At 34.8% G+C, this 18,505-nt stretch overlaps 1 protein-coding gene across 12 annotated transcripts in view; it reads left to right on the forward strand.

The window, feature by feature from the left end:
* The window catches only part of LOC108297774 (histone demethylase UTY), a 221,504-nt gene that overhangs the window by 153,402 nt on the left and 49,597 nt on the right, over window positions 1–18,505 (forward strand). For all 12 annotated transcript variants that reach the window (XM_017520486.2, XM_037735566.1, XM_017520485.2 and 9 more), the window contains 4 exons: window positions 879–1,651; window positions 12,853–12,982; window positions 14,453–14,558; window positions 15,176–15,381. In XM_017520486.2, the coding sequence (XP_017375975.1) occupies window positions 879–1,651; window positions 12,853–12,982; window positions 14,453–14,558; window positions 15,176–15,381 (1,215 nt within the window). The remainder of the gene's footprint in view (window positions 1–878; window positions 1,652–12,852; window positions 12,983–14,452; window positions 14,559–15,175; window positions 15,382–18,505) is intronic.

The raw sequence follows: 18,505 nt of genomic DNA on the forward strand, positions 1-18,505 counted from the left end.
CGTGTTATTTGTTCTCTTGTGTTTAGTTTTGGTTTCATATTTTCTTTACAACATCTTAAATTGATATTTTATCTTTTTATCTTAGAACTTTATTCTTTGATAACGTAAGTGTTCAAAACCATAAAACCTACATATTGCATTAAACTACAATTTGATAAAGCATGCTTTTATTTTTATCAAGTTCATAGAATTCTCTAGTTTGTTATTTGTTAAATTGGCTTATAGGAAATTTAGAATTCTGTTTACTTTTCATACATTTGAGTATTTATAGGATTTTATGTTTTCGATATTTAATGTAATTTTTTTCAGAAAATATACTTTGTATGATTTGTTTTTTTAGTTTTATTGAGATTTTTTTTTTTGCATAGCCTATCGCTTATCATAAATGAAATGAACCTCATGTATTAAAGTGTAATATAAGGTAATAACGTACATTGTGTGTTAAATATACTTAGTAGTGTAATAAATACAGTTTGATATTAAACTTAAAAAATCATAAACCAGTGATTTAGTTTATTTTGTTTATGTTAGCTTTAATTGATCATATATATATTTTCTACATCTAAATTTTGAGTTACACTTTTATTCAGCTAAAAAATGTATGTCAGAATTGAACAGCTTAAACTTTAAAAAGCCTTATGTGAAGATAGTTGTTTACATATTAGTAAATCAAATTAAGCAGGTAGGTTAGATCATTTTCTTTTAAAAATAAGACTTTAATTTGTTGATTTAACTTTTAAATAATTTTGAGATTTTTCTTAAATTATGTTACATAAAATTTAATTTATTTATGGTGGTTTTGACATGTTAATCCTCGGTACTATTCTGTATATGCATTTAGTTTCCATGATACTAAATTTAAATTAATTTTTTTTTAGGGGCTTCATAAAAGTCAGAGTTCGTGTTTGTCAGGAGCTAATGAAGAACAACCTCTGTTTTCTACTGGGTCTGCCCAGTATCACCAGGCAACTAGCACTGATTTTAAGAAGCGGAATGAACATCTAACTTTGTGTAGTGATTCAGTACCACAGAAAGTCGCTGACAGTCACCTCTCCTCTCATGTTGCTACCTCAGATGGACAACAAGGCATTATTTTTACCAAAGACAGCCAGCCTTCAAAACATAGATCATTTGTGCCTGAAACAAGCAGGCATACTGGAGACACATCAAATGGCTCTGCTGATGTCAAGGGACTTTCTAATCATGTTCATCATGTGATAGCAGATGTTGTTTGCAGTCCTAATCATGGAGATTCACCAAATTTATTAATTTCAGATAATCCTCAGCTTTCTGCCTTGTTGATTGGAAAAGCCAGTGACAATATGGGTACTGGAACTTGTGACAAAGTCAATAATATTCCCCCAGCTGTTCATACAAAGATTGATAATTCTGTTGCCTCGTCACCCTCTTCAGCCATTTCCACAGCAACACCTTCTCCTAAGTCCACTGAGCAGACAAGTATACACAGTGTTACCAGCCTTAACAGTTCTCACAGTGGATTACATGCAGTTAATGGAGAAGGGCTGGAGAACTCACAGAGTTCTACAAAAGTAGACCCACCTTTAGTTAACCACAGATCCACTTCTCAGATCATACCATCGATGTCTGTGTCTATATGCCCCAGTTCAGCTGAAGTTCTGAAAGCATGCAGGTCAGTGTGGGAAAGGTCATCACAAAATGAAAATGCTCAACTACTGACCAGATCAGAAGAGTCTAAAATGTGATTTGATCTCTTAAGAAACATAATGTGCAAAATATTATGCAGTCACTCATATGAAACAAGTTTCATAAGGAAATTTATGTTTGAAATTACTGTGTTTGAAAGTTGTGATTTTATCTTTTTTTTCTTTAAGTTCTGGGTTACATGTGCAGAGTGTGCAGGTTTGTTACGTAGGTATACATGTGCCATGGTGGTTTGTTGTACTTATCAACCCATCATCTAGGTTTTAAGTCCTGCATGCATTTCGTATTTGTCCTAACGCTGTCCCTCCCATTGCCCCCTACCCGTCAACAGGCCCTGATGTATAATGTTTCCCTCCCTGTGTCCATGTGTTCTCATTGTTCATTTCCAACCTATGAGTGAGAAGACTTAGTGTTTGTTTTCTGTTCCTGTGTTAGTTTGCTGAGAATGATGGCTTCCGATTTCATCCATGTCTCTGCAAAGGACATGAACTGATTCTTTTTTATGGCTGCACACTGTTGCATGGTGTATATGTACCACATTTTCGTTATCCAGTCTATCATTGATGGGCATTTGATTTGGTTCCCAGTCTTGTCTATTGGGACTAGTGCTGCAATAAACATACTTGTGTATGTGTCTTCTTAGTTGAATGATTTATAATCTTTTGGGTATATACCCAATAATGAGATTGCCTGGTCAAATGGTATTTCTGGTTTTAGCACCTTGAGGAATCGCCACATTGTCTTCCACAATGGTTGAACTAATTGACAATCCCATCAACAGTGTAAAAGTGTTCCTTTTTCTCCACAGCCTTGCCAGTATCAGTTGTTCCTGACTTTTTAATGATCGCTATTCTAACTGGTATGTGACAGTATCTCATCGTGGTTTTGATTTGCATTTCTGTGAAGACCAGTGATGAGCAGTTTTTTGTGTTTGTTGGCTACATAAGTGTCTTCTTGATGGAACATTGTTTTTTTCTAGTAAATTTGTGTAAGTTCGTTGTAGTTTCTGGATATTAGACCTTTGTGAGACAGAAAGATTGCAAAAACTTTTTTACCATTCTGTAGGTTGCCTGTTCACTCTGATGATAGTTTCTTTCGCTTTGCAGAAGTCCTTTAGTTTAATTAGATCCCATTTGTCAATTTTGGCTTTTGTTGCCATTGCTTTTCGGGTTTTAGTCATGAAGTCTTTGCTCATGCCTATGTACTCAGTGGTATTACCTAGGTTTTCTACTGTGCTTTTTATGGCTTTAGATTTTACATTTAAGTTTTAATCCATCTTGAGTTAATTTTTCTATAAGTTGTAAGGAAGGGCTCCAGTGTCAGTTTACTGCATGTAGTTAGTTTTCCCAAACCGTTTATTAAACAGGGAATCTTTTCCCGATTGCTTGTTTTTCTCAGGTTTCTCAAAGATCAGATGGTTATAGATGTGTGGTGTTACTTCTCAAGCTTCTATTCTGTTTCATTGATCTATATCTGTTTTCCTACCAGCACCATGCTGCTTTTGTTACTGTAACCTTGTAGTATACTTAGGTAGTGTAAGGCCTCCAGCTTTGTTCATTTTGCTTAGGATTATCTTGGCTATGTGGGCTTTTTTTGGTTCTGTATGAAATTTAAAGTAGTTTAAAAAAAATTCTCTGAAGAAAGTCAATGGTAGCTTGATGGAAATAGCATTAAATCCATAAATTACTATGGGCAGTATGGCCATTTTCACAGTATTGATTCTTCCTGCCCATGAGCATGAAGTGTTTTTCCATTTGTTTGTGTCCTCTTACTTCCTTGAGCAGTGGCTTGTAGTTCTCCTTGAAAAGGTCCTTCGCATCCCTTGTAAGTTGTTATTTCTAGGTATTTTACTCTCTCTGTAGCATCTGTGAATGGGAGTTCACTCATGATTTGGCTCTCTGTTTGTCTATTATTGAAATACAGGAATGCTTGTGGTTTCTACACATTGATTTTTGTATCCTGAGACTTTGCTGAGTTTTTTATTAGCTTAAGCAGTTTTGGAGCTGAGATGATGGGGTTTTCTAAGTATGCAATAGTGTCATCTGCAGAGACAATTTGACTTCCTCTCTTCCTGTTTGAAAACCTTTATTTTTTTCTCTTTCATGATTGCCCTGGCCAGAACTTCCAATACTATGCTGAACAGCAGTGATAAGAGAGGGTATCCTTGTCTTCAGCACATTTTCAAAGGGAATGCTTCCAGTTGTTGTGCACTTAGTCTGATATTGGCTATGGGTCTGTCAAAAGTATCTCTTATTATTTTGAGACATATTCCTTCAATACCTGGTTTATTAGGAGTTTTTAGCATGAAGAGAATTTTATCAAAGGCTTATTCTGCATCTTTTGAGTTAATCATGTGACTTTTATTATTGGTTCTGTTTATGTAATGGATTATGTTTATTGATTTGTGTACTTTCAACCAGCCTTGCATCCCAGGGATGAATCACTTGATCATGGCGGATAAACTTTTCAGTGTGCTGCTAGATTCAGTTTGCCAGTATTTCATTGAGGATTTTCACATCGATATTCATCAGGGGTGTTAGCCTAATTTTTATGTTTTTTTTTGTGTGTGTGTCTCTGCCAGGTTTTGGTATCAGGATGATTCTGGCCTTATAAAATGAGTTAGGGAAAAGTCCTTCTTTTTCTATTATTTGGAATAATTGCAGAAGGTAAGGTAGCACCTGCTCTTTGCACATCTGGTAGAATTCAACTGTAAATTTGTCTGATTCTTGGCTTTTTAATTTGTAGGCTATTTTTTACTGCCTTAGTTTCCGAACTTGTTACTGGTCTATTCAGGGACTTGTGTTCTCACAGGTTTAGTCTTGGGAGACTGTATGTATCCAGTATTTAACCATTTCTTTTTCTAGTTTATTTGCATAGGAGTATTTATAGTGTTCTGATAGTAGTCTGTATTTCTGTGGGATCAGTGGTGATATCCCCTATGTCATTTTTTATTTGTCTATTTGATTCTTCTCTTGTTTCCTTATTGTTCTAGCAAGTGTTCTATTTCGTTAATCTTCTCAAAATACCAGCTCCTGGACTAATTGATTTTTTTGATGAGTTTATGTCACTGTCTATTTCAGTTCTGCTCTGATCTTAGTTATTTGTTGTCTTCTGCTAGATTTTGAATTGTTTGCTTTTCTCTAGTTTTTTTAATTGTTAAGTTAGGGTGTCAATTTTAGACCTTTCCAGCTTTTTCACGTCACACTTAGTGTTATAATTTTCTTGTTAACACTGCTTTAGCCGTGTCCCAAAGATTCTGGTACGTTGTCTCTTTCTTCTCATTGGTTTCAAATAACTTACTTATTTTGGCCTTTATTTTATTGTTTACGTAGTACTTCAAGAGGAGGAGCATGTTGTTCAATGTCATTGTAGCTGTGTGGTTGATTGCACTGTGGTCTGAGAGATTTTGTTACAATTTCTGTTCTTTTGAATTTGCTAAGGAGTGTTTTACTTCCAATTATGTGTCAATTTTAGAATAAGTGTGATGCGATTTTGAAAAGAATGTATATTCTGTGGTTTTGGCCTGGAGAGTGCTGTAGATGTCTGTTAGATCCGTGTAGTCCAGAGCTGAGTTCAAGTTCTGGATATCCTTGTTAATTTTCTGTCTCATTGTTCTGTCTAATGTTGAAAGTGGGGTGTTAATTTCTCCTACTATTGTTGTGTGGTAGTCTAAGTCTCTTTCTAGGTCTCTAAGAAGTTGTTTTATGAATCTGGGTGTTCACGTATTGGGTGCATATCTGTTTAGGATAGTTAGTTCTTTTTCCTTTAATCCCTTACCATTATGTTATATCATGGCCATCTTTGTCTTTTTCTGTCTTTGTTGGCTTAAAATCTATTTATCAGAGACTAGCATTGCAACATCTGCTTTATTTTATTTATTTATTTAGTTAGTTTCTTTCCATTTGCATGGTAAATATTCTGCCATCTTTTTATTTTGAGCCTGCGTGTGTCTTTGCACGTGAGATATTTCTCCTTAATATAGCACACTGATGGGGCTTGACCCTCTCCAATCTGCCAGTCTATGTCTTTTAATTGGGGCATTTAGCTCATTTACATTTAAGATTATATTGTTATGCATAGAGTTGATCATGTCATCATGATGTTAACTGCTTATTTTGCACATTAGTTGATGGGGTTTTTTTTGTAATGTCATTGGTCTTCATATTTTTGTGTGTTTTTGGAGTGGCTGGTACCAGTTTTACCTTTGCATATTATATTTAGTGCTTCCTTTAGGAGCTCTTAAAAGGTTGGCCTCATGGTGACAAAATCCCTCAGCATTTGCTTGTCTGGAAAGGGTTTTAATTTTCCTTAACTTATGAAGGTTAGTTTGGCTGTTATAAAATTCTGGGTTGAAAGTTCTTTTGTTTAAGAATGTTGAATATTAGCCCCCCTACTCTGTTCTTCTGACTTAAAGGGTTTCTGCAGAGAGATCCACTGTGAGACAGACCTGCTTTCTTTGTAGAAACCTGCCCTTTCTCTCTGACTGCCCTTAACAATTTTCCTTCATTTCAGCCTTGGAGAATCTGACAATTAATGTGTCTTGGGGTTGCCCTTCTCCAGGAACATGTTAGTGACATTCTGTGTATTTCCTGAATTTGAATACTGGCCTGTCTTTCTAGGTTGGGAAAGTTCGGGATATTATCTAGAAGTGCATTTTCCAACTTGGTTCCTTTCAGGTATACCAAGTCAATTGTCGTTTGGCCTTTTCACATAGTCCTACATTTCTTTTCACTTAGTCCCACATTTAATTCATTTTTTTCATTGTTTTTTTCTCTAATCTTGTCTTCACTCCTTATTTCAGTAAATTGATCTTCAATCTCTGAAATTTTCTTCCAGTTGATCGATTCGGCTATTGATAAAATACTTTTGTATGCTTCACAAAGTCCTCGTGCTGTGTTTTTGAGCTTCATCAAGTCGTTCATATTCTTCTCTTAACTGGTTATTCTAGTTAGCATTTCCTGTAACCCTTTATCAAGGTTCTTAGCTTCCTTGCATTGGGTTAGAATATGCTCCTTTAGCTCAGATGAAATTACCTACCTTTCAAAGCCTACTTCTGTCAATTCATCAATCTTATTCTTTGTCCAGTTTTGTGCCCTTGCTAGAGAAAGGTTGTGATCGGAGAGAAGCAGCATCCTGGTTTTGGAATTTTCAACGTTTTTCAACTGGTGTTTCCTCATCTTCATGGATTTATCTACCCTTGACCTTTGAGACTGATGACATTTTAATGGGATTTTGTGTGGCAGTCCTTTTTGTTAATGTCGTTGCTTTTTGTGTTAGTTTTTCTTCTAACAGTCAAGCCCATCTTCAGGTCTGCTGCAGTTTACTGGAGGTTCACTCCAGACCTTGTTTTCCTGTGTATCATCAAGCGGAGGCTGCAGAATAGCAAAGATTGCTGCCTTCATCCCAGAGGGTCACCAGCCTGATGGCAGCTTGATCTCTCCTGTACGAGGGGTCTTTTGACCACGGTTGGGAGTTCTCTCCCAATCAGGAGGCATGGGTGTCAGGGACCCACTTTAGGACCCACTGTCCCATAGCAATGCTTAAGCGTTGTGCTGGGAGAACCCTCCTTGTCAGGATCGGCTGCTCTTCTTCAGAGCTGGCAGGCAGGAAAGTTTAAGCCCACTGAAGCTGTGCCCACAGCTGCCTCTTCCCTTTCAGGTGCTCTGTTGCAGGGAGATGGGAGTTTTATCTGAAAGCCCCTGACTGGGCTAGCTGCCTTTCTTTTGGAGATGGCCTGCTAAATGAGGGAATCTTGACAGGTAGTCTGGCCCTAGCCTCTTTGCTGCGCTTTGGTGAGTTCCACTGAGTACAAACAGCCTGGCCTCTTTAGCACTGTCGAGGGAAAACCACCTACTCAGGCCACAGTAATGGCAGACATCCTGCCCGGTACCAAGCTTGATTATCCCAGGTTGACTTTAGTCTGCTGGTGCTGGCAGTGAGAATTTCAAGCCAGCAGTTCTTAGTTTTCTGGTTGTCGGTAAGTGAGACCACTTGGCCCCCTGTCTTCAGCTCCTTTTCCAGGGGAGTGAACGGTTCTGTTTCACTGAAGTTTTGGGCACCACTGGGGTACAAAGAAAACTCCCGCAACTAACTTGGTGTCTGCCCAAACAGCCTCTCAGTTTTGTGCTTGAAACTCAGGGCCCTGGTGGTATAGGCACAGGAGGGAATCTCCTGATCTGTGATGGCAAAATCTGTGGCAATAGCATAGTGTCTGGTGTGGGTAGCTGGTGTGCTTCCCTTTGCAGTCCCTCACAGCTTCCCTTGGCTGAAGGAGGGAGGTCCTTGGGCTCTTTGCACTTCCTGGGTGGGGCAGTGCCCCACTTTGCTTCTGCTTGCCCTCTGTAGACTGCACACACTGTCTAGCCAGTCCCAATGCAGAAATTCTGTGTTGGTCTTACTGGGAGCTGCAAACTGTAACTGTTCCTATTGGCCATCATGGAAACATTGTGGTTTTATCTTTTCACTGTAGTAGATATGGAAAACATTTTTCTGTGAACTGCTTTATCTGAGAGATTGTCTTTGTCTAGTGTTACAAATCTTAATTCATTATTAGGATTGACAGTTTCTGTGTGGTAGACTTTATTCTGGGAATTGAAATAGCACTGGTTAATTGTTTGCATAAGAAACAGCAACACCTGGAATATCCTTTTTGGTTAGACCTCTTGAATGTTAAGAGTAGGAATAGGCCTTACTGGTTGTTAGCACTAGCCTCTGCTTACATTTGAAAAAACATTTTCTCAGACTCTAGAAGTTATATGGTGTCCAGGAGAGACAGAAAATACAGGGAAAATGCGGGCAGTGATGGACTACCAGCCAGTCTGGTAAGGCTAGCTATATTGTGCTACTCTTTTAAGGAATGGGGGCTCACATGTTTGTTTAAAAATTGCTTTTTATACCTTCCCACAAAAAAGAATCAGGAACACTTTTTTGTATATTAAACCAACACTATTTTTGATACTAAGCCATCAGTCTTTGGGGGATTGATTCCATTGATTGTGCAGTCATTATCACGGTCAGTTTTTTACATACAGCATTTGCACCACTTGGAAAACACACTTGATATACAGTTTAAATATGATAAAATTTTATCTTAATAAGTTATCTTACCTTTTATAAATGTTCTGTAAAATATAAAATGTAAGTGAAGTTCATTTCAGATGCCAAAAACACTTATTATATTACCTCTATATTTTTAGTAAATAAGGTTTGAAATTTCAACAGTAACATACTGGTTGTGTTAGATTCGTTAAAGAGCTTTCTGAAATTAGATGCAAATTAACAGAAAATGAATACCCTATAACTAGACAATCTAAAGATTTTTTATCTACTTTGATGATTTTATTAAAGTTTTTAAACTAAATTTAAAAACAGTTTTTGCCTAATGATTATGTAACTCCTTTTCCGGTACTGCTGAGATGAAACGTGTTTCTTCTCTGTGACTGTCTTAAGTGTTGTTTAGATTCTCAAGCATTTAGACTATTTTATTAGAAGCCATCATGTGTCAGCCATTAAATGTATATTAACTGATCAACTTCTAAAACAAAGTCAAAATTTCTTGCTTTTATATAATTTATACTTGCAGCAACTTTGGGGAGCATTAAGAAATATAAAAGATACTCATTTATTATTTTTTCTTAATGGACTCTAGATTTTTTTTTTTTTTTTGAGACAGAGTTTCGCTCTTGTTACCCAGTCTGGAGTGCAATGGCGCGATCTCGGCTCACCGCAACCTCTGCCTCCTGGGTTCAGGCAATCCTCCTGCCTCAGCCTCCTGGGTAGCCGGGATTCTTGTGTCTCATTTTGAGGTGTATGAACACTCACTTTATAGTAAAATGCATTCTTAAAGAGTTATTTTTGGATTGGACGTGCTAAGAGGACTTTACCTCTTCGCAGAGACAAATAATATCACAGATGGATAATTTTATTTTTTAAAAGCTGTAAATAGTGTAAAATATTGTAAGTATCTGTGACTGCATGATTATTCCAATAAAAGTAGCTTTTTGGTATTGAAGATAACATATCAAAAATAAAATAGAGAAAATAAGAAAGAAGAAACAATCACAGAGAGAGAATAAAAGGGTGGATTCTAAAGTTGGGAATAAAATTATTCTGAGTTGTAGAGAAAGAGCCAGTATGAGAAATTCAGTCAGTTGATAATAGCATCTATTCTGGGCAGAAATCTGAGAGTCAAATAAATTAAGTAATATGGGAGTAAGAGAGTTAATTTCCCTGAGTAAGGAGGCTTGTAAGGAAAGGTAATTTTTTATGAGGTATTTATCTGAAGAGAATCTTACTTTATGCTAAATTACGTAGATGAACTTGAAACTAAACCTAGGTAAATTATTTTCAAAAAAGCCATCTTTAATATTATACAATGATGAATGTCTTTTTTCGTTGTTGTTTTTTGAGTCAGAGATTTGCTCTCGTTGCCCAGGCTGGACTGCAATAGAGCGATCTCAGCTCACTGCAACTTCCACCTCCCAGGTTCAAGTGATTTTCCTGCCTCAGCTTCCTTAGTAGCTGGGATTATAGGGATGTGCCACCACAGCTAGATAATTTTTTGTATTTTTAGTAGAGATGGGGTTTCTCACCTGATCTTGTCTGATGAATGTCTTCAATAAGTAAAGGTTAAGATTAAGCTTTCAGATAAGATAAACCCTTCAGCCTTTCCAACATTTGCTTTTTCTTCAATTTTGTTTCATTCTCATAACGGACTTTAATAATAAAGTTTCATTATTTCTTTTGAAGAATTTTGGACACATGCATTCAGAAGATAGTATTCTCTTGTCTGTAGGATTATTACCTAAATATAGCTGTACAAAAAGACTTAACCTCTTTCCATTAAGGTTGGATAGATACCTTTTAAGAAAAAGATAATACTATTTACACTATTTACTTTTTTAAAATACATATATTAATTAGTTTCCGTAAGTAACTTCCTAAAGCTTGCGTTTTAACTCTGATAATCAATAGAAATATATTAAAGAACTGTTAGATACAATTTATTGTACCATTTATTCTGATGAGTCTTCTTATTTGTATATTCCTAGTAAGTTACTTTTAATCAGGAAATTGGTTCATCTTAGTTGTAGCTACAGCATTATTCAGCTTTTACAATTTAAATTTGTGATTTCAGCATTCTGGTGATTGAATCATGGCTCCTTTGCTCATGCCTCATCTTGTTCTTTCTTTTTTCAGATAAAGGCATCTGTATTTTCAATTGCTTTAGCTTCCAATGTATCCAATTTTTTTTTTCTTTTACAAACTGTAGAAATTACAAAGAAAAAATTCTGCAGTTAATGCAAGTTTCGTAGTCTTGTGGTTTTTTGTTGGTTGAGAGGGAGTTTCACTCATGTTGCCCTCACTGGAGTGCAGTGTCATGATCTCGGCTCACTGCGACTCCTGCCTCCTAGGTTTAAGTGCTTTTCCTGCCTCAGCCTCCTGTGTAGCTGAGATTAAAGGCGTATGCCACCATCCTTGGCTAATTTAGTATTTTTAGTATTTTTATATTTTTAGGGTTTTCTCAATGTTGGGTCAGGCTGGTCTTGAACTCCGCACCTCAGATGATCTGTCCGGTTTGGCCTCCCAAAATGCTGGAATTATAGGCTTGAGCCACTGTGCCCTTCCTGTTCTCAGTTTTTATAGAGGATATTGTTTAACTAAATTTTTGATACCACAATAAATTAGTATAAAGAATTTATAGTACAGTTAAACATTTGACCATATTTAGTACAAATAAATTCAGGTATAGTGAGAATATTTGAATTGTTTCTTCACCAAGTATGTTCTCTTTATTAAAAACAAAACTTCTGAGGAATTTATAAATTAGGTTCAATTCTATATTTACAAGTTTAATACATATCAACTATAACTATATATATAGGTCATTATGCTCTGTGGAGAGAGACTGAAATCTAGTTACTACTTTAGAACTTAATAGTTAAATGTAAATATTTTAAAAATATTTGCATATTTTTAATTTAAAAATTAAAGAAGTCACATTTCTAAGCCAATTCTTAAAAATGCTTAAGACCATTTTAGTTGTTTACAAAGATTATACACCCTAGGGGCTATTTTGTTGACATTTAAAAAATGTATATGTTGCATTTCAAGGCTTCATTTTCATTAGAGCAATCACAGAGGCCTGACTTGAAAGTATTTTTCTATATAGGAAAATAAAGCCAAACAAGTTTTTACTTTGGCTTTTATTATTCTATATATTTAGATAAAAACAGAATTTCTTCTGAAATAAATGCGGTTACTGATTTTTTTTTAACTTTCCAAAATGGAGTTTTTAGGTTTTTGTCTAAAATATTAACATTTTTAATATCTTCTTTCTTTGATATTTTAATACATTATTTCAGAATTTTAATAATTAAGTGAGACAGCTTGAATAATTTGAAGGGCTTACCAGTTTTTTGAATTTGTTAAAATGTTAAGGGTTTAGGAATACTCTTCTTATATTTGTATACTAAAAGAATTGGAATGTGGCAGTAATTTTACCACATTTGAATAATTTATCAATAATTTAATAAATCTTTCATTAGAGAAAAAATTTGAATACTGTTAAGTAATAATTATGCACAGTATAACACAGAGCAACTAGATGCATCACTTAAAATTATAAGATGTGGAAGTTTGGTAAATGGAGTCTTGTTAAGTATTAGTTAATTCCACAGAAAATAAGTTGAGGATGAAACTAATGAGCTTTCTGGATTTGAAAGCTGTCACTATGGTATTCTAGAAATAATTACTAAGATACCATGTCAGAAAGGAGATTGATAATAAGGATATATAAACCACATCCTGATCAACTATTTTATTTTATGGAGAATATTTAAGGGTAGTACATATTGAAGAGAACATTTGAGTTTGTATTAATGTTTGATATGAGAAAGCAAATTGGAAATGAACAATAAGAGGAATATTGTCAATACTTTATGTACTCTGTACGTAGTATATTTTGTTTAGCATTTGTAAGAAATCACATCTGCTGAAATTTAATAGTTCTCAGTTTTTTATTTAATGAATCTGAATATCCTGCACTGTTTGTGTTTTTTGAATGCCCTATGCTTGTCTTTTAATTGAGATTTTCTTTTTTTTTTTCCTATTGGTTAAAATAAATATATAACTGACATATTTCTTCTGACCCCCTTGTTTTTTCTTTAGGAATCTAGGTAAAAATGGCTTGTTTAATAGCTGCATTTTATTGGATAAATGTCCACCTCCAAGGCCACCAACTTCTCCATACCCGCCCTTGCCAAAGGACAAATTGAACCCACCCACACCTAGTATCTATGTGAGTCTCCATTGAGTATCTTAAAAGTTAATCAAGCATCCTACCTAATGTGTCTTTTAAAAAATTGATGTATTTTTAAAATCAAGGCAGATTCCCTTAGAGAGCATAGACTTTCACCGGTTGAATATTTCAGAAAAGCATGTTTGTATTTCAAGGCTTATAACAAATGAGTGCTCTTAGTTTAAAAGCTGCCTATCAACCTGTTTTTGAAAATAAAATTCTATTGGAACACAGCCATCCTTATTTAGTTGTTGTCTTTATGATTGCATTTGCAATACATCGACAGAGTTTGCAAAAGAGACTGGGTTGTTCATAAAGCAAAAAATACTTACTGTCTGACCTTTGACAGAAAAGTTGAAACGAGTATGCAAACAGATTTTTGTCCAGAAAAATTAAGATCTTCTCAATTACTGCCTGGCATTGCATGAAAGTAGCGAAACATAATTGTTCCAGGGTAAGCTTTTGGTAAACATCGTTCAAATCTGAACCGTGGTGCTTCTAGTTATGTACACCTGTTTAGTGTTACATTTTCATAATGAAGAGAGCTTTTTCTAGCTTCCAAAAAACTGGTTGAGGATTTAAAAATGATTATGAGTACATGTATTTAAAAGTTTTACATAAATACTGGTAGAGATAAAATTTCCATTGGAATTGAAGCAGCTTTTTTACTATTTAGCAATGTAAGCATTTGATATAGAAAGTTGATGTGGCTTACATCAAAATAACTATTTTTTCTCCTGAAGAGTTTCTCACCCAGCTGTTTCATTCTCCATGACAAATTAAAGAATCACGCTAAAAAATAAAGATTCAGTAATTAGAATGATCTTGTATCTGCAAGAGAGGATTTTGGAGATGTTGGCCTTTTTTTTGGCCAGGTGGTCAATATTAAATCTTTTACCTAGTTGAAATTTATTGAAAATGGCATTAGAAGAGTCAGGAAAGGAGAATAAAGTAAATATTTCAGGTGAAACTTTGAGGCAATAAATACAAATTTAAGATATGCCTGTTGTGGATCTTATTCTTTCGAATTTTTTATTTAAAAATTTTAAAATTAAAAATTTTTGATTTTAAACTTTAAATGTCACTTCTACCTGTTGTCTTATTTAAGAAGTAATAGAAGGTACTTGAAAAATATGCTTGGGAAATACTTTTGAACAACTCAAATAATTTAAAAGATTTTATGAATTGTTTTGATATTAGAGATAGGTAACACTTTTAAAATGAATCAAATTTAAAATGTATCTTTTTAAAAGAGTTTTTTTAGCTAGTATCTCCACACTTCCCTAACAGGACAAATAATAGAGTACATAATATGTAGCAACACAATATCGAAGATTAGGATACATTACAGATTTTAAATTGCCAGATTGATGGAAAAAACGCACAGATTTGGTTATTTTATTAAAGACACAAATTTGAGGTATAATTTGTCACTTACCTGAGACATAACAAAATATTTTGCTTTTGCAGTTGGAAAATAAACGTGATGCTTTCTTTCCTCCATTACATCAATTTTGCACAAATCCAAAAAACCCTGTTACAGTAATACGTGGCCTTGCTGGAGCTCTTAAGTTAGGTAAGCCTTAAATAAAAAAAGGAAAAAGTTTGTCTATTTCTTTGCTATTTTTTAACTTTTCAAGCACTGACAGAAACTTTTTTTTGTATTTTTATTTAAATTTTTTTTAGTACTAAGAAAGAGAGAGAGTGTGTGTATCACTTCTTTAATCCGTGATATGAATAATATTGATGGTGATATTGGTTACTGGCAATTTTGTGATGGTTTTTAAATTTAGCTGTTATTTTGGTCCATTTACATAATTGTGATTTAGGTTAATAGAAAAAATTTGATTATAAAATGTTGGTGAAATTTGATGCTACTAATAAATACTATAGCCCCATAACTATTTCCGGGCATCTGCAGAAATTAAATAAGTGAAATTTCAGTCTTTACACACTTAATTCTTTTCGGATGAGATGACATAGCAGTTAGATTCAGGGCTTCAGCATATGGTTCTGCAAAATTGGCACATAGCTAAGGTTGTGTAGAGGCCTTAGTTGGTTTTTATGGGAACTGATACAGTGCCATAAAATACTTTACCTTCTTCTTTAAAAGAACAAAACAAAACAAAAAAGCACTTAAAATATTATCCCAAAGATAATTTTCATTTTTTAACTACATTTATGTTTATTAAGACCTGGGACTTTTCTCTACTAAAACTTTGGTGGAAGCTAACAATGAACATATGGTAGAAGTGAGGACACAGTTGTTGCAACCATCAGATGAAAACTGGGATCCCACTGGAACAAAGAAAATTTGGCGTTGTGAAAGTAACAGATCTCATACTACAATTGCTAAATATGCACAATACCAGGCCTCCTCCTTCCAGGAATCATTGAGAGTAAGTTTTTCCTTCTTCTCTTTCAATTGTTGCTATTTTTTAATAGTGCACATTACTTTTGTAACTACTGTCTAGTGTATTTTTAAATACAGTGCGTTTTTAAAGTGCTATAGCTCATAAATCATTAAACTTTTATTTTATTTTATTATTTTTTATTGTTTTGAGACAGAGTCTTGCTCTCTTACCGAGGCTGGAATGCAATAGTGAGATCTCAGCTCACTGCAACATCTGCCTCCTGGTTTCAAGCAATTCTCCCGCCTCAGCCTCCCGAATAGCTGGAATTACAGGCGTCCACCATGACACACAGCTTATTTTTTGTATTTTAGTAGAGATGGGGTTTCGCTATGTTGGCTGGGGCAGTCTGAACTCCTGAAATAAGGGGATCCGACTGCCTCAGCCTCTCACAGGAGTGAGTTTATAGCTGTGAGCCACCACCCCTGGTAAAATATTTTAAATGTAAGTAAAATTACAGTATATAAAACACGCATTGCTAATAGAGAAATAAAATTTCTATCTTCTGTCTACCCTATTTTTGGAATTTTTTATTTTAATGTTAACTAAGCCTATTACTATTTGCAGAATGATACCTAATAGGAAGAAAATTATCTGATTGGCTGAGGTGTTCAATGAGCCAGTGAAAAGATGTTTCTATATTACTTTATCTGGAGGATTTTTCCTTTGAAGCATTAGTGGTCTTCCTCTATTAAGTGTAGTCTCTTAAAAAAAAAACCTGTAGAAGAAGAAATTTACAGAAATGTTTCAAAGATACATGGAAAATCAATAAACAAAATCTTAAGCAGAACAGTGGTTACTAAAACACCTAATAGTAAATGAGGAGAAATAGAATTGTTAGAAATAAGAGTGTTTGAATTTTTTCAAAAATTAAAACAGTTATGCATTGCAACCACAATTATATTTGTCAAGTATTTATTTGAATTGTTTGTTCTTAACATGGATCCTTGGGCAGGCACCATGGTTCACATGTGTAATCCCAACACTTTGTGGGGGCTGAGGCAGGCAGATCACTTGGGGTCGGGAATTCAAGACCAGCCTGGCCAGCATGGTGAAACTCTGTCTCTACAGAAATAAAAAAAATTGGCCTGGTATAGTGGTGGGTGCCTGTTTCCCAGTGGCTCTTGAGGCTGAGGCAGTAGAATTACTTGAAACGAGGAGGCGGAGGTTACAGTGAACTCAGATTGTGCCACTGCACTCCAGCCTTTGTGACAGAGCAAATACTTTGTCTCAAAAAAATAGATAAATAAAATTATAAATAAATTATAAAATTGAATTGCAATTTATTATTTCAGATGAAAGAATATAGAAAAATTATTTTTGTTTAAAGCTTTTACTTAAAACTTAAAGTTTTATAATGGAAAAATAATATGTTTTAAGTTTCAGATTTATAATTCATTAATATTGACCTCCAGAACGTGTTTAAAATTCTCACCTCATTTTACACATTAATCACATTAATATCACTAGTATCTGATTCTGCTGTGACAATAGTATATTTTTAGAATTTTTTTGTTGTACATTAAACAGAAAATTAATGATTTAACAATTTTTGTTAAATTCAGTAGCATTACGTTTTCATGTTGTTGTGCAGCCAAAACCACTATTTTTATCTTAAGCACGCTTTTATGATCCCAAACTGAAACTCTGACCCCATGAAGCAATAACTCACTATTAGTTTATGAAAATCTCAGACAACTCTCAGATGATTTAGAAAGTTTATTTTGCCAAGGTTGAAGATGTGCACCTGTGCTACATCCTCAGGAAGTTCTGACGATATGTTCCGAAAGTGGTCAGAGCACAATTTGGTTTTATACATTTCAGGGAGACATGAGACATCAATCAACATATGTAAGATGAACATTGGCTTAGTCCAGAAAGGTGGGACAACTCGAAGTTGCAGTGGGTGGGGGGTGGTGGTTTCCAGGCCACAGGCAAGTAAGAGACAAATGGTTGGATTCTTTTGCGTTTCTGATTAGCCTCTCCAAAGAAGGCAATTAGATATACATTTAACTCAGTAAATAGAGGGGTGACTTTGTATAGAATGGAGGCAAGTTTGCTGTAAACAGTTGCCAGCTTGACTTTCCCTTTAGCTTATTGATATCAGGTACCTAAGATATTTTCCTTTTAATTCCCCCCAACACACACACCTTTTTTTGTTAATCTTTTGGAGAAGAATATGAGTCTGTGGTCAGTTTTGTCTGATCTTTCATGCCTACTATGGTTTGTTTCTAGTTAGATGGGTCATGAGTTATTAGACAAGTTCATTTTTAAAAGGTTGTGAAGTGCTGTGTTCTATGAAGAGAACATGGGGAAGAAGGGAAAAAACCACAAACAAAAGAAAAATGATGGAAAAATTGATACAGAGTGGGGACAGACCATATTACTCTGAAGTCCATATATACAAGTAGGCAGGTATAAAAGTGGCTTATGTGTGTAAATAGTTTGCTGTTACTTTTTTTCTGACATTTAAAGTTGTCTAACTTCAGCTCTAAGGGTCTCAGGGCTTTATGTGAAAGCATAGGTTAGTTTTCCATGACTACAAATTAGGAAAAATGGGGGAAAAAATTCAAAACATTATTTTGTAGACTTGTAGCCAAGAAAAATTAGAATTGTTCCAAACTGCAGGAAAAACATTAGGCAATACTAGACTCTGGCCACAGGTGTGCTACAGTTCTTCAAACATAATTTTTCTTTTCTCCCATTTCACATTAAAGACACATCATGGTAGAATATATTTTTTTTATTATACTTGTCCCGATTATTTGTAGAAAGCACAGCAAAAATAATTATTTTTCACATGGTCTTCTTATTAAATTGGCTTTCATGGAACTTGGTTTCATAGAAGTAATCTCAGCCAAATAGGGGAGGGACAGTAGAGGGTGGGGAGCTGGGGAGAGATAGCAAGGGGACAGATGCCAGATGTAGGTGAAGGCAGATGTGGGGAGGAAGGCAGCAAATCACACTGCCACGTGTGTACCTATGCAACAATCTTGCATGTTCTTCACATGTACCCCAAAACCTAAAATGCAATAAAAAAATAAATTAAAAAAAAAGAAATTGAAAGCAGGTACTTATACAGATATTTGTATACACGTGTCATAGCATTACA

This window comes from Cebus imitator, unplaced genomic scaffold (assembly GCF_001604975.1).
Source record: "Cebus imitator isolate Cc_AM_T3 unplaced genomic scaffold, Cebus_imitator-1.0 Scaffold842, whole genome shotgun sequence".
Taxonomy (NCBI): domain Eukaryota; kingdom Metazoa; phylum Chordata; class Mammalia; order Primates; family Cebidae; genus Cebus; species Cebus imitator.